The 9,856-nt window shown below is 42.5% G+C and overlaps 1 protein-coding gene across 1 annotated transcript in view; it reads left to right on the top strand.

Moving 5' to 3' along the window:
* The first annotated feature begins 4,468 nt into the window (after nt 1-4,468).
* The window catches only part of tmem168a (transmembrane protein 168a), a 9,713-nt gene continuing 4,325 nt past the window's right edge, over nt 4,469-9,856 (top strand). The window contains exons 1-4 of the mRNA XM_031865828.1: nt 4,469-4,588; nt 5,175-6,125; nt 6,308-6,583; nt 8,038-8,180. Coding sequence (XP_031721688.1) covers nt 5,292-6,125; nt 6,308-6,583; nt 8,038-8,180 — 1,253 coding nt within the window. The 5' untranslated portion in view covers nt 4,469-4,588; nt 5,175-5,291. The remainder of the gene's footprint in view (nt 4,589-5,174; nt 6,126-6,307; nt 6,584-8,037; nt 8,181-9,856) is intronic.

Genomic DNA, 9,856 nt, shown 5'->3' with positions numbered 1-9,856 from the left:
CGATTCCTCTCCCTCATCAACCCCCTGTACCCATTCCTTTCCCTCGAACTCAAGTCACAGGCCTTTTTTCCCGAAATTCATTTCAGCCTTGATGGATATACTAAGCACCGGCGGCTTTTGATTTAGGCTTCTGATGCTGTCTGCCTCTCCTAACATCCACTTTGGGTGCAGCGCTCCATCACATTGATTTCTCTGAAGATGAAACTGTGATTGAACAGACCTCTCCTGGCGGCCGAGGGCCCCCGCGTGTGACATGCACTGTTACAGCATATGAAGGAGGACGCTGATGCACCCTATCACCCTATCACCTGACTGGCAAACGACGCAAGCCCAAGGAATCGCTGCACCTTACGACCTACATTCAGAGATGACTCTTTTATGTAAAACTTGTTCTATCACAATTCCTCTGAACCAAACATCCCACCATCACGATGAAGGATACAGAAACGTACCGTGTAATTAAATGGCTACAGTTCAGACATTTACTCAGTGATGCTTACAAAGTCTGCTCGATAAAACCGCAAGTGACCAAAAGAGTGGAAATAGAGTTTTTTTATTTTCACCTCCACTCTTTGAAGGCCTCGTTGTACTTGGACAAGGATTGGGCAGCACACAATTTACCTCCAATGCCAACGGTTAGTGCCAATGCAGGAACCAATGTGCCCTCTATGTAATGAAGCAAAAACTAAGGGAGTCAGGGTGGTGAATATGTGTAGTGTGCTCAACCTTCACAGCAGAGCCCAGAACCCACATCCCATCTCAGAACAAACATTGATGTTGTTTTTTAATCGCGATCTTCCCCTAAACTCGACCCTAAAAGTAGCTTCCTCAACAGAATAATTGAAAACTAATTTGATATTAGAATATAAATTTGCGTGTTTTGAATGTGCCAGTCTCGCACATTCAGACACATGCAGGTGTCTGACATTAGAATGAAGGTAGCCTGTGCATAATTCAGTTGAACCTGTCCTAAATCTCTCTCCTCTCTCTCGCTCCGTCTCTCTCTTACTCCTATCCTCATGTAACCCTCCCCTTTTAAAATGTGTCTCTCTCTTCCTTCCCCCTCAGTATGTGTGTTTGTGTATGAAGATCTTTCAGAGCTTTAACCTTCACAAGACCATAAGGAGAAACACATATGGTTTGATGTTGATGCATCACAAATAAGTTTGAATTGAGTCCGCGTGAGTTGAGGAGGAAGTCGGGATGGTCAATGGTGGTTGGGATAAAGAAATGACAGGACCTTCACCCAGGAGACTGCTGTTCTTGTCCATTGTGAACCAATTACTTTTGTTGCCCAAACCTAACCAAGTACTTTACTTGCGTTTTTGATTTCTTTAAATTTTATAGTAACTTTAAGGCAAACCATGAAGTTTATTCCTGAACCTAACCAAGTAGACTTGTTGCCTAAAATTTTAAAAAAAAGTAATTTCGTTGCGGTTTGTTTCAATTTACAATGTTCAAACTTTCACAAACTGCGACCGTAATCCGGGAGAAAATATGTTTCCCTCAAAACATTAATTGAGAGTGCAATTTAGTTGTATGGAAATGTAATTGCTCATTATACCGGGCCTGCACACACACACACCACAGTTTTGGGAAATGACTTTAACACTGGATTCCTTAATTATGCATGAATGCAATGTTAAAACCCTAATTAAATAAATGTGTTGACTTCTTCATCGTATTACTTATCTTGTCCTTTATCCAGAAATAAATGGATGATGGAAGGAATTAACAGAGGCTCTAATGACCTCTTGGTGTTCTATTAGTAGCTGCCTTGAAAACCTCTTCTTCTTGTGAGAGGTTATCCACCTGCTCTTTATCTCAGAGGACATGCATATATACACATACTGTAGGCCACTTCTTTAGGTTGCAACTGCTAGTGCCTGTTCACGGCACTGGTGTATCTTTACATGACCAATAGAATAGTTTTTGTAATCTTGGGACCAAAGTAACTACATTTCCAGGTTACCAACAGACACTATTACTCTGTAAAAGTAGTTGTAAAAGAGACTGGATGAGGATCAATCAATCAGCTCCACTCTTGTTCTCTTTAAAAGCATTACACACTTCATATAGACTTCTGTAGCTGCACCACAAAGGCCTTTCAGAGTAAACAGATGTTGTGGTCCAGGTGGTGTGCCATTTTAGAGCACAAATATTCTGTATGGCACGAGATTTAACTATTTTCTACTCACAGTAATTAACTGAGAGCAGACCCTTCAGTCGGTCCTCCTCACAGCAGCCATTTTGACATGTCATAGCAGGGTAAACACAGCTGTAACTGATAAAACTAATTAAGGTCCCATTCCATTTAGTGTCACAGTCAATCCAGTGAGCCAGCAGCACATTACCAGGCGCCGGGCCTACCGAAATAGAACAGGGCCATAATTGATGTTATAAATCACACCTGTGTGGGGAAATATTTTCTGTTGGGCAAAAAAATAAAAAATCAACTCTTTTAGCATTGTTAGCATAATTCAGTGAAGATCCTCACTTCATAATGGATTTCAGTTAATGTTTCTGGTTAATTGAAATCATCAATGCTCAGGACATATATATTATTATACATTTCAGTGTTTACATTTTACTCTCATTCCAAAGAAAAAAGTAAATTCCTGTACAAACGTATCTGCATTGATCTATATTTTTATAAAAGTCAACGTTTCGGTAACAAGGATCTTTCTCAAGACGTATCCATACATCTTACTCTCAGCCATTGTCTAAAAGAGGGCTGTGTGCATAAGCAGTTGAGGGGGCTAAAGCACTGTGTGTTCCCAGTTGTGCCTTATGTCAACATCTGATCAAAGCACGCACACACACACACACTCACACTAAGAAAAACACAAGCATAAAAAATGCACACAGCTGAATGCATTGGGTTGCTTTAGTGTACCCCCAGGGTACTGAGTAAGCCAGCTTGATGGTTCCCTGATCGTTGCAAATGATCACATTGCATCAGTAGAAAATCCTAAATAAACCTTTTAACAGGCTTCTCCTCAGTAATGCAGTAAATGGGCTTCTTATCCGAGAGGCCAATGGGTTCTTGGTCTACAAAGCCCCTGATACAGACGTTTGGGGTGCGAGTTGCAGCACTGGAGCAAGTAAAAGGTTTTTCATTGGTATGAATAGTCAGAAACAGGAATATCACTATTGTGGACATTATGCTACTCATGAAACAGTGATTTGTTTTTGTTGGAGAAATGTATCATACCATTCTTAGTTATAACTTGTATCACTAAACCTGCATATAATCTTAACCCTCTTCCCACGAAAAGGCTGGGAACCTGGCCTTGGTGTTGCAGCGGCCGACGGAGGATGACATCTGCGAGGGGGAGGGGGGTAAAGGGAGAGGAGACGAGATAATGCGCATATATACTCTGTTTTGTCTATTCATTGTTGTTAGACCTCCGAACCATCCGTGGGGAAAGAGCTCTAGCCATTCAGCTGAATTTTTATTGAAGTGTCTGTTTAATAAATATGTTTTTGTATTTTAAGTTAAGAGTTTTCTCATCTCGATTATTTCTCACCGGGAGGTTAAAAAGATTATTTTCCACCACAGTTTTCATAATAATGTGTTTTAAATCTTCTAACATATGTTATACACTGGGTTTTTTATACAGTACATGACTGAAATGTTGATTCATGAATAGTGTATTTCCTTAGTTGTATTATGTGTTTTAATTTAAAAAATATTATAACTCAAGCTAGTAACAACGTTTGAAAAAAAAAGATCTCTGATCTGATGAGTTTTTTGCAATCTGTCTAAAGCTTGAGGTTCTCTATCATAAGCATCAATCTGCTATTGTCACAGACATTCTGACATGTCTGACAGAAAAAGCAGGTGTAATAAATTACATTGATTATTGCTGCATTACATTAAGACACTAGTAGTAGTACTGGTAGTGTGCATGCTAATTCACTGGGACACTTCAGTTGAGCCCTCATTCAGTTCCACCTGTTCATTTCCTGCAATGGTAGTAACAATGGCTATAATCTTGTTTGAAGATATGGGCTGATAATGCTTGGGCCTGCCAATATAATATCAATATTATTTTATATTTCCTATCATTAACCTTTTACCACAGTTTTAACAAATGCAAAATAACAATGCAAAGTTATTACAGTATGATGACTGAATTTCAAACAGCTGCAGTTCATTGTCACATTTTCCACGAACATCAAACCAAACTCTGATATTGTGAAATATTTCAATCAGCTCTTCTGACTATTGCAGTATTTATTTCATCATTTTTGTCCACATACATTCTCCACATTGCATGCAGTGTCTACTTTCTTCACGTGTGACAAAACAAAGCAGGATGTAAAAAAAAAAAAAAAAAAAAAACTGAGCGAAGCCTCATCAAAAGAAATAAGAATGTTCTGTCAGTGCATTATCGTTGGAAGAAGGTTACGTTTTTTCTGCTTGATGTCAAGTTAAGTTGTCGGTGATTGGTGTACGTCAGATGTCGTTTAAAGCGCAAAGGAAAAAAACTGAAGAAAAACGAAGCTCGAGTGTTTTGACACTTGCGAGATGCCGTACTTCAGAATCCGGAAGCACTGCTGCTGTCATCTAAACAAACAACATGTAAGTAACATTTGGACAATAAAGACTTTACGTATTTTTTTTTTTTTTTACAGTACTTACTGGGACGTTTGTGCAAGGGCCGCTACGTTTTCTTTTAACAGTCAAAGAGACAGCATTAAAACGTTAAGTTAGCTAACCAGGAAACGAAAAGTCAGCAGGGAAGCTATGCAAGTTAGCAAACTTCACGGCTGCAGTGCCACATAGTCACAAACTCACCGCAGGGCCTCAGTCACTGTTTCATTTGGTTGATACGTTGACTATTTTGCTGTTTATCATTGTGTTAACGTTAACCATATTAGCATTATGTGATCGAGAAAATCATACTGTAGCTTATATTCAGACATTGTATCTCGTATCAAGCCATTTTATGAAGTCAGGAATATGTAAACTGATTATAGAACAACAATGAAGCTAACATTGTCGTTATTCAATGAGTTTGTCCATTGTTTGATTCAATGTAATGTTTACCAAATCGTGTGGACATGAGTAGCTAAGAGGTGTAACATGTATCAGTTTGATGAGCCTGACATTTGGATTTAAAGCTACTTAGTAACTTAAGTAACAGTACTTTTTGAATTGTTCACAGGGGCTGATTTTGGAGGATGTCATCAAGAGGTGTTGTCCTCCATATGCAAACCTGTGCAAATCAGACTGGTGACTGGAAGAAATTAACTGTATTCGGTTAAGCTTTTTTAAATCAGCAATGGCTCGGGAGGAAGATGAAGAGGAGCTGACTGTCGAGGAGCCCAAGCAGGTGGACATGTTTACATCTGTGCGTTGCCTGGGCTACCTGTCCAGCGTCAACCTCCTTGTGGCTGTATGCGTCGGCATGTACGCGCGCTGGGAGGTGACGAGTGAACCGATGATCCTGGTCATCTTCATCCTTGGCCTCTTTGTCCTGGGGATTGCCAGCATCCTCTATTACTACTTTGCTATGGAGAAAGCTAGCCTCAGCTTGTTCCATTTGTGGTGCGGCTTCTTGCTTGGCCTCCTCTGCTTCCTCAACAGCTCCAGCTTGAATTCAAATGTCAAGGAGCTGGTCGCCAACTATCTCCTGTTGGCCAGTGTAATCATGAAAACAGTGTGGGCTTTAACTGAGCGAATATGCAGCTCAATCCATAACAAACCCACCCTGCTCACATCAACTGAGCTACTGGAGCTCCTGGGATTTGGCATTGCCAGCACTGCCATGCTTCTTCACAAGTCAGTGGCCATTGTAGGTTTGGTGGTGGCCCTGGGGGCTCTCATAGTGGACCTGAGGATGAAATCCCTCCTGGCTTTGCCTAACCTGGTCAGTTTTGCCTTGGTCACCTCTCTGGTGTTCTTCCAGGCCTTAGGCATCACAGCCAACCCTTATGCTTTAGGCTGCTACATGGGCAGGCTGCTGTGTGAGCCTGTGTTGGATGTGTACTTCAGTGGGCTGGGGCCCAGCGAGCGCTGGACACCAGTGCTCTCCCTTGGGACGGTGTGGAGGAGGCTGTCTCTGCTGCCGCTGAGTCTGATGGAGCTGGCCTTCTTCGTCGTGGCTGCCTTAAAGGTACATTCAGACATTTCCATTATGAGAGTCTTTTGAGCTTTCATGTGACTTTCAAACTCAATAATGTCTTACGGTTTGTAACCCTTTATTCCACAGTGTTTCTGAATGATGATACAGCTTTTTGTATTACTCAGTTAGAAATGTTAATTCTGTGTTTCACACTGTTCTCTTACCTCACATAGCTCGGCCACTTGGAGCTCTGGTATCTGGTGATTCCAGGCTTCTGTCTGTTTGGCCTTTTCTGGTTCATCTGCCACATAATTCTGCTGATGACAATCTGGGGCTTCCACACCAAGTTGAGTGAGTGTCAGAGGGCTTGGCAGTCTCAGCGATCCAGAAGCCGGAGTCTCAACCAAGTCATGGCCTCCAGGGGCATCCGACACTTCTGCCTCATTTCAGAACGGCTGGTGTTCTTTAGTATGCTGTCAACGGTCATACTGGGAGCTGTTTCCTGGCAGGTAAGGAGACACAAGAGGGAATACTACTACTTTAACTCATATCATAAATATTATCATCAAACTATTCTAAGAAAGTTTGCAAAGCGTCTAACGATTTAAAAAAAAAAAAAAAAAAAAACATATTTCGTTCACTGTTGTTTTTATGCGTGCATCATTCTAGTCGTGTCATATTGTAAAGAAACCTCTTGGGTGCATTTAGCAAGTCTTTCATAGAAACCGTCATAGATCAAGGCGAGGGTCCTGTTTTCTTCTTACAGCTATAGCACTTTGAGTTTCATGACAAGTTCTCTATAAACGTATCATTTGCCCCACGTTATAAACTCTGAAGAGAGATGCTCGTGGCTCTGTGTGGTTAGTAGTTGCTCCCCAAGCAGAGGCACTTCTGCTCTCATGCAGAACCAATTTAATTAGCGCTTTAATATCCCTATCTACTTGAATAAAGAGCCGCAATAACTTATTTTGCCTTATTAGACGTTTACCTTGTCAGAGCCTCATGGGCCCGAGTCCTAATTTGAAATCTGCACATTGTTGATGTCAGTTGCAAATTTGCCAGAGCAAGTGGGCTGTCTGCACTCGTATACGAGTTTGTGTTTAGCTCCTGTTATGTATTCTTTTTTTTTTTTTTTATGTTTTACAGCTTTTTTTATTTACCTTTGCTGTTGGAATACAGTAATATTATACACGTGAAACACAAAATAACGACAATGCTGCAAACCAATTCTCTCTCTGTGAGAACCACTACTCATTTGCTTTATATTTTGAATTCCTCCTCTTGTACCGTGTTGTGCTTTCTCTGCTTTCAATACTATATTCAGACGTTGGAGAATATAGTATTTTGCATTTAAGCAGTAAACAAACTTCATAAAAGTTAAATGAATGAGTGTAACCCATTTTTCACTCCGGGCATACCTTGGGCAGTTCAATATATTATGCAAACTCAAGTATGGTTCCACTTAGGCATGCAGGTATTGATTTGCATTCTTGGATTCATTGCCATGCTATGAAATCAGAGTAGTTTTTTGAGGATGCTGTATTGCATTGCATGCCAACACAGTGACAGCCTAACAGTGCTTTTGTAGCACAAAATCTGCTTTATGTTTCCACTTGGTAATATGTATTTGAGTGTATCTGCAAGTTGACTTTCAAGCATTGAAATCTAAAGAATAGAAACTACAAGATTTAAGGCAACCCAGCGAGTGCAGGCTCACACACTGCAGTAATCATTCTGTTATGGATGGATCATTGTGATGTATGTTCAGTCTGCTGTCATACACTGCATCTTGCCTTCATTTAGTTAGGTCCTGTCATGTTTTGTCCTGCCGTAATAACGCTGTCAGTCCCATATTGTGTAACTCACGCAAAGTGTCACCACCAATTAGCTGGGTGTGTTTTGCTTTGGTACAAAGCTGTAAGTGATGAATGAAAGTGACTCGTGATGCTTTTGCTTCTTGCAGCCCTCCAACGGCCTCTTTCTCTGCGCTCTGCTGGTGGTGCTGCCTTTGGAGTCTCTGACCCACGGCTTGTTCCACGAGCTGGGCAGCTGCCTGGGGGGAACCTGTGTTGGCTACGCCCTGGTCATACCTACTGCTTACTCCAGGTACTGAAGAGAGAAGGGACACAGGAATGTAGAGATGCATGCAGTAGCGAGCAAGCAACAGCATAGCCTTCGAGTGAGTAGTGAGGCCCACAAAACACACCTCATTCACACGTAAACATTTGCCCCATGTCGAAGCCTTTCCTTGGCATCACAAGGCGCGGGTAAATATGAACGCTCATTCCAACTCCCTTCTCGGTTAACACAAAACCAACTGGATAAATAGGCCAATAACTGTGCATAAACATGCTGCTAATGTTTGGGCCCTTGAGGGATCATCCCAGTGCTCCCTCCGCAGCATACCAAGTTGTTCAGCTGGAGCAGTTAGCCATTAGCTGCTGCTGACTCTCCCACTACCCTTTCAGTTGGCGTAAGTGTTTTTTTTTTTTTCTTCAACAGCCGACATAGTTTTGATGATGCCGACACATCTCCTCCTCCTAAGCAGCAAGAGCTAGCCGTCAATTATACATGAGTGTTTCCATATTTGCCTTTAGAGATTTTTGGCTGATATATATGTATATGACCACACTCTGGATATTGAACCTTTTAGGTGATGGTTAGCTCTAGCATACAGAGGGGGATGCCAGCTGTAATGTTTAACTCTCCAGGTGATTTTGGATGCAGGCCCATGTCCTATTGGAGCTGTAGACGCTCTGTATGCGAGGCTGTACGTGCAGGGTCTGTTGGGAGGACTGCGAGCATGATGAGAATGCAGCCGTGAATAATGGGCTGTTTGATGGCTGCAGATCATGTTTTCACAACGACAAGAGCCCCACAGGGAGATCAGAGGGATACGGGTGAGAAGGGGAGGTGTGCTGGCTGAAACGGGGAGGGCGAGATGACAGGAGGGGGGTTGGGACACGAGGAGAGGGCTGAGTTTGTAAACGGTGAGTAGGGTTGGCGGTAAAAAACGAAAAGGGACAGACGGACAGGAAGGGGAGGAATTGTGAAAGAGGAAAGGAGGGGTGGAGCTCTGAGAGAGCTGTGGAGGAAAGGACATGATGAAAGAGAGAGAGTGCAACGGGGGGGGGGGGGGGGGGGGGGGGGGGGGAGATGCGGTTTGAATTCTCAAACTCCACGCCTTCACTCCCCTGGGCGCCATGAGATCTGAAAAGATTAGATGGGTTTAGGTGAACGGTGAGCTCGGCCAGCCATGCAGAGGTTGCACCATGACCAAGTGTGCTGTATCTATTTTAGCAGACGTATAACATGGAAAGCTAGCTAACACGAGGAGTGTCCACATTGAGATGAAGACAGACTTCTGCACGTCCTCCTTCAAGGGGGAGGTTGAAGGTGATAATGGGAGCACAATGTGACGGTGAGTTATGCAGATGTCTGGAAGAGTGACGAATGGCTTTGCCATTCGCTTGGCCATGAATAACATCAAGCCTATTGATGGGAAGAAAATGTATGGCTGCACTGAGGAGATGCTAGCCTTGACTTTGTGGGTGTGCCCCCCTCTGTTATCATCCACTTGTTATTATCAGTCACACACACTTTAAAAGAGAATCACTTTTCCCTCAACTCTCTTTAACCTCGGTTCCCATTCTCATTTCTTGTCACCCTGCTCAATTCTCCTCTACTTCCTTTTTTTCCATTCTTGACTTCCTTTACTTCCCTGAGGCTAATGTCATTTCCTTCAGCAGTGATCTACCGCTCCTACCCCTTCCATCTCCCCC

The sequence above is a fragment of the Anarrhichthys ocellatus genome, unplaced genomic scaffold (genome assembly GCF_004355925.1).
Source record: "Anarrhichthys ocellatus isolate YVR2014 unplaced genomic scaffold, GSC_Weel_1.0 scaffold33, whole genome shotgun sequence".
Lineage (NCBI taxonomy): Eukaryota > Metazoa > Chordata > Actinopteri > Perciformes > Anarhichadidae > Anarrhichthys > Anarrhichthys ocellatus.
Note: the sequence above shows the minus strand (reverse complement) of the source record. Positions and strands in the feature narration are given on the sequence as shown.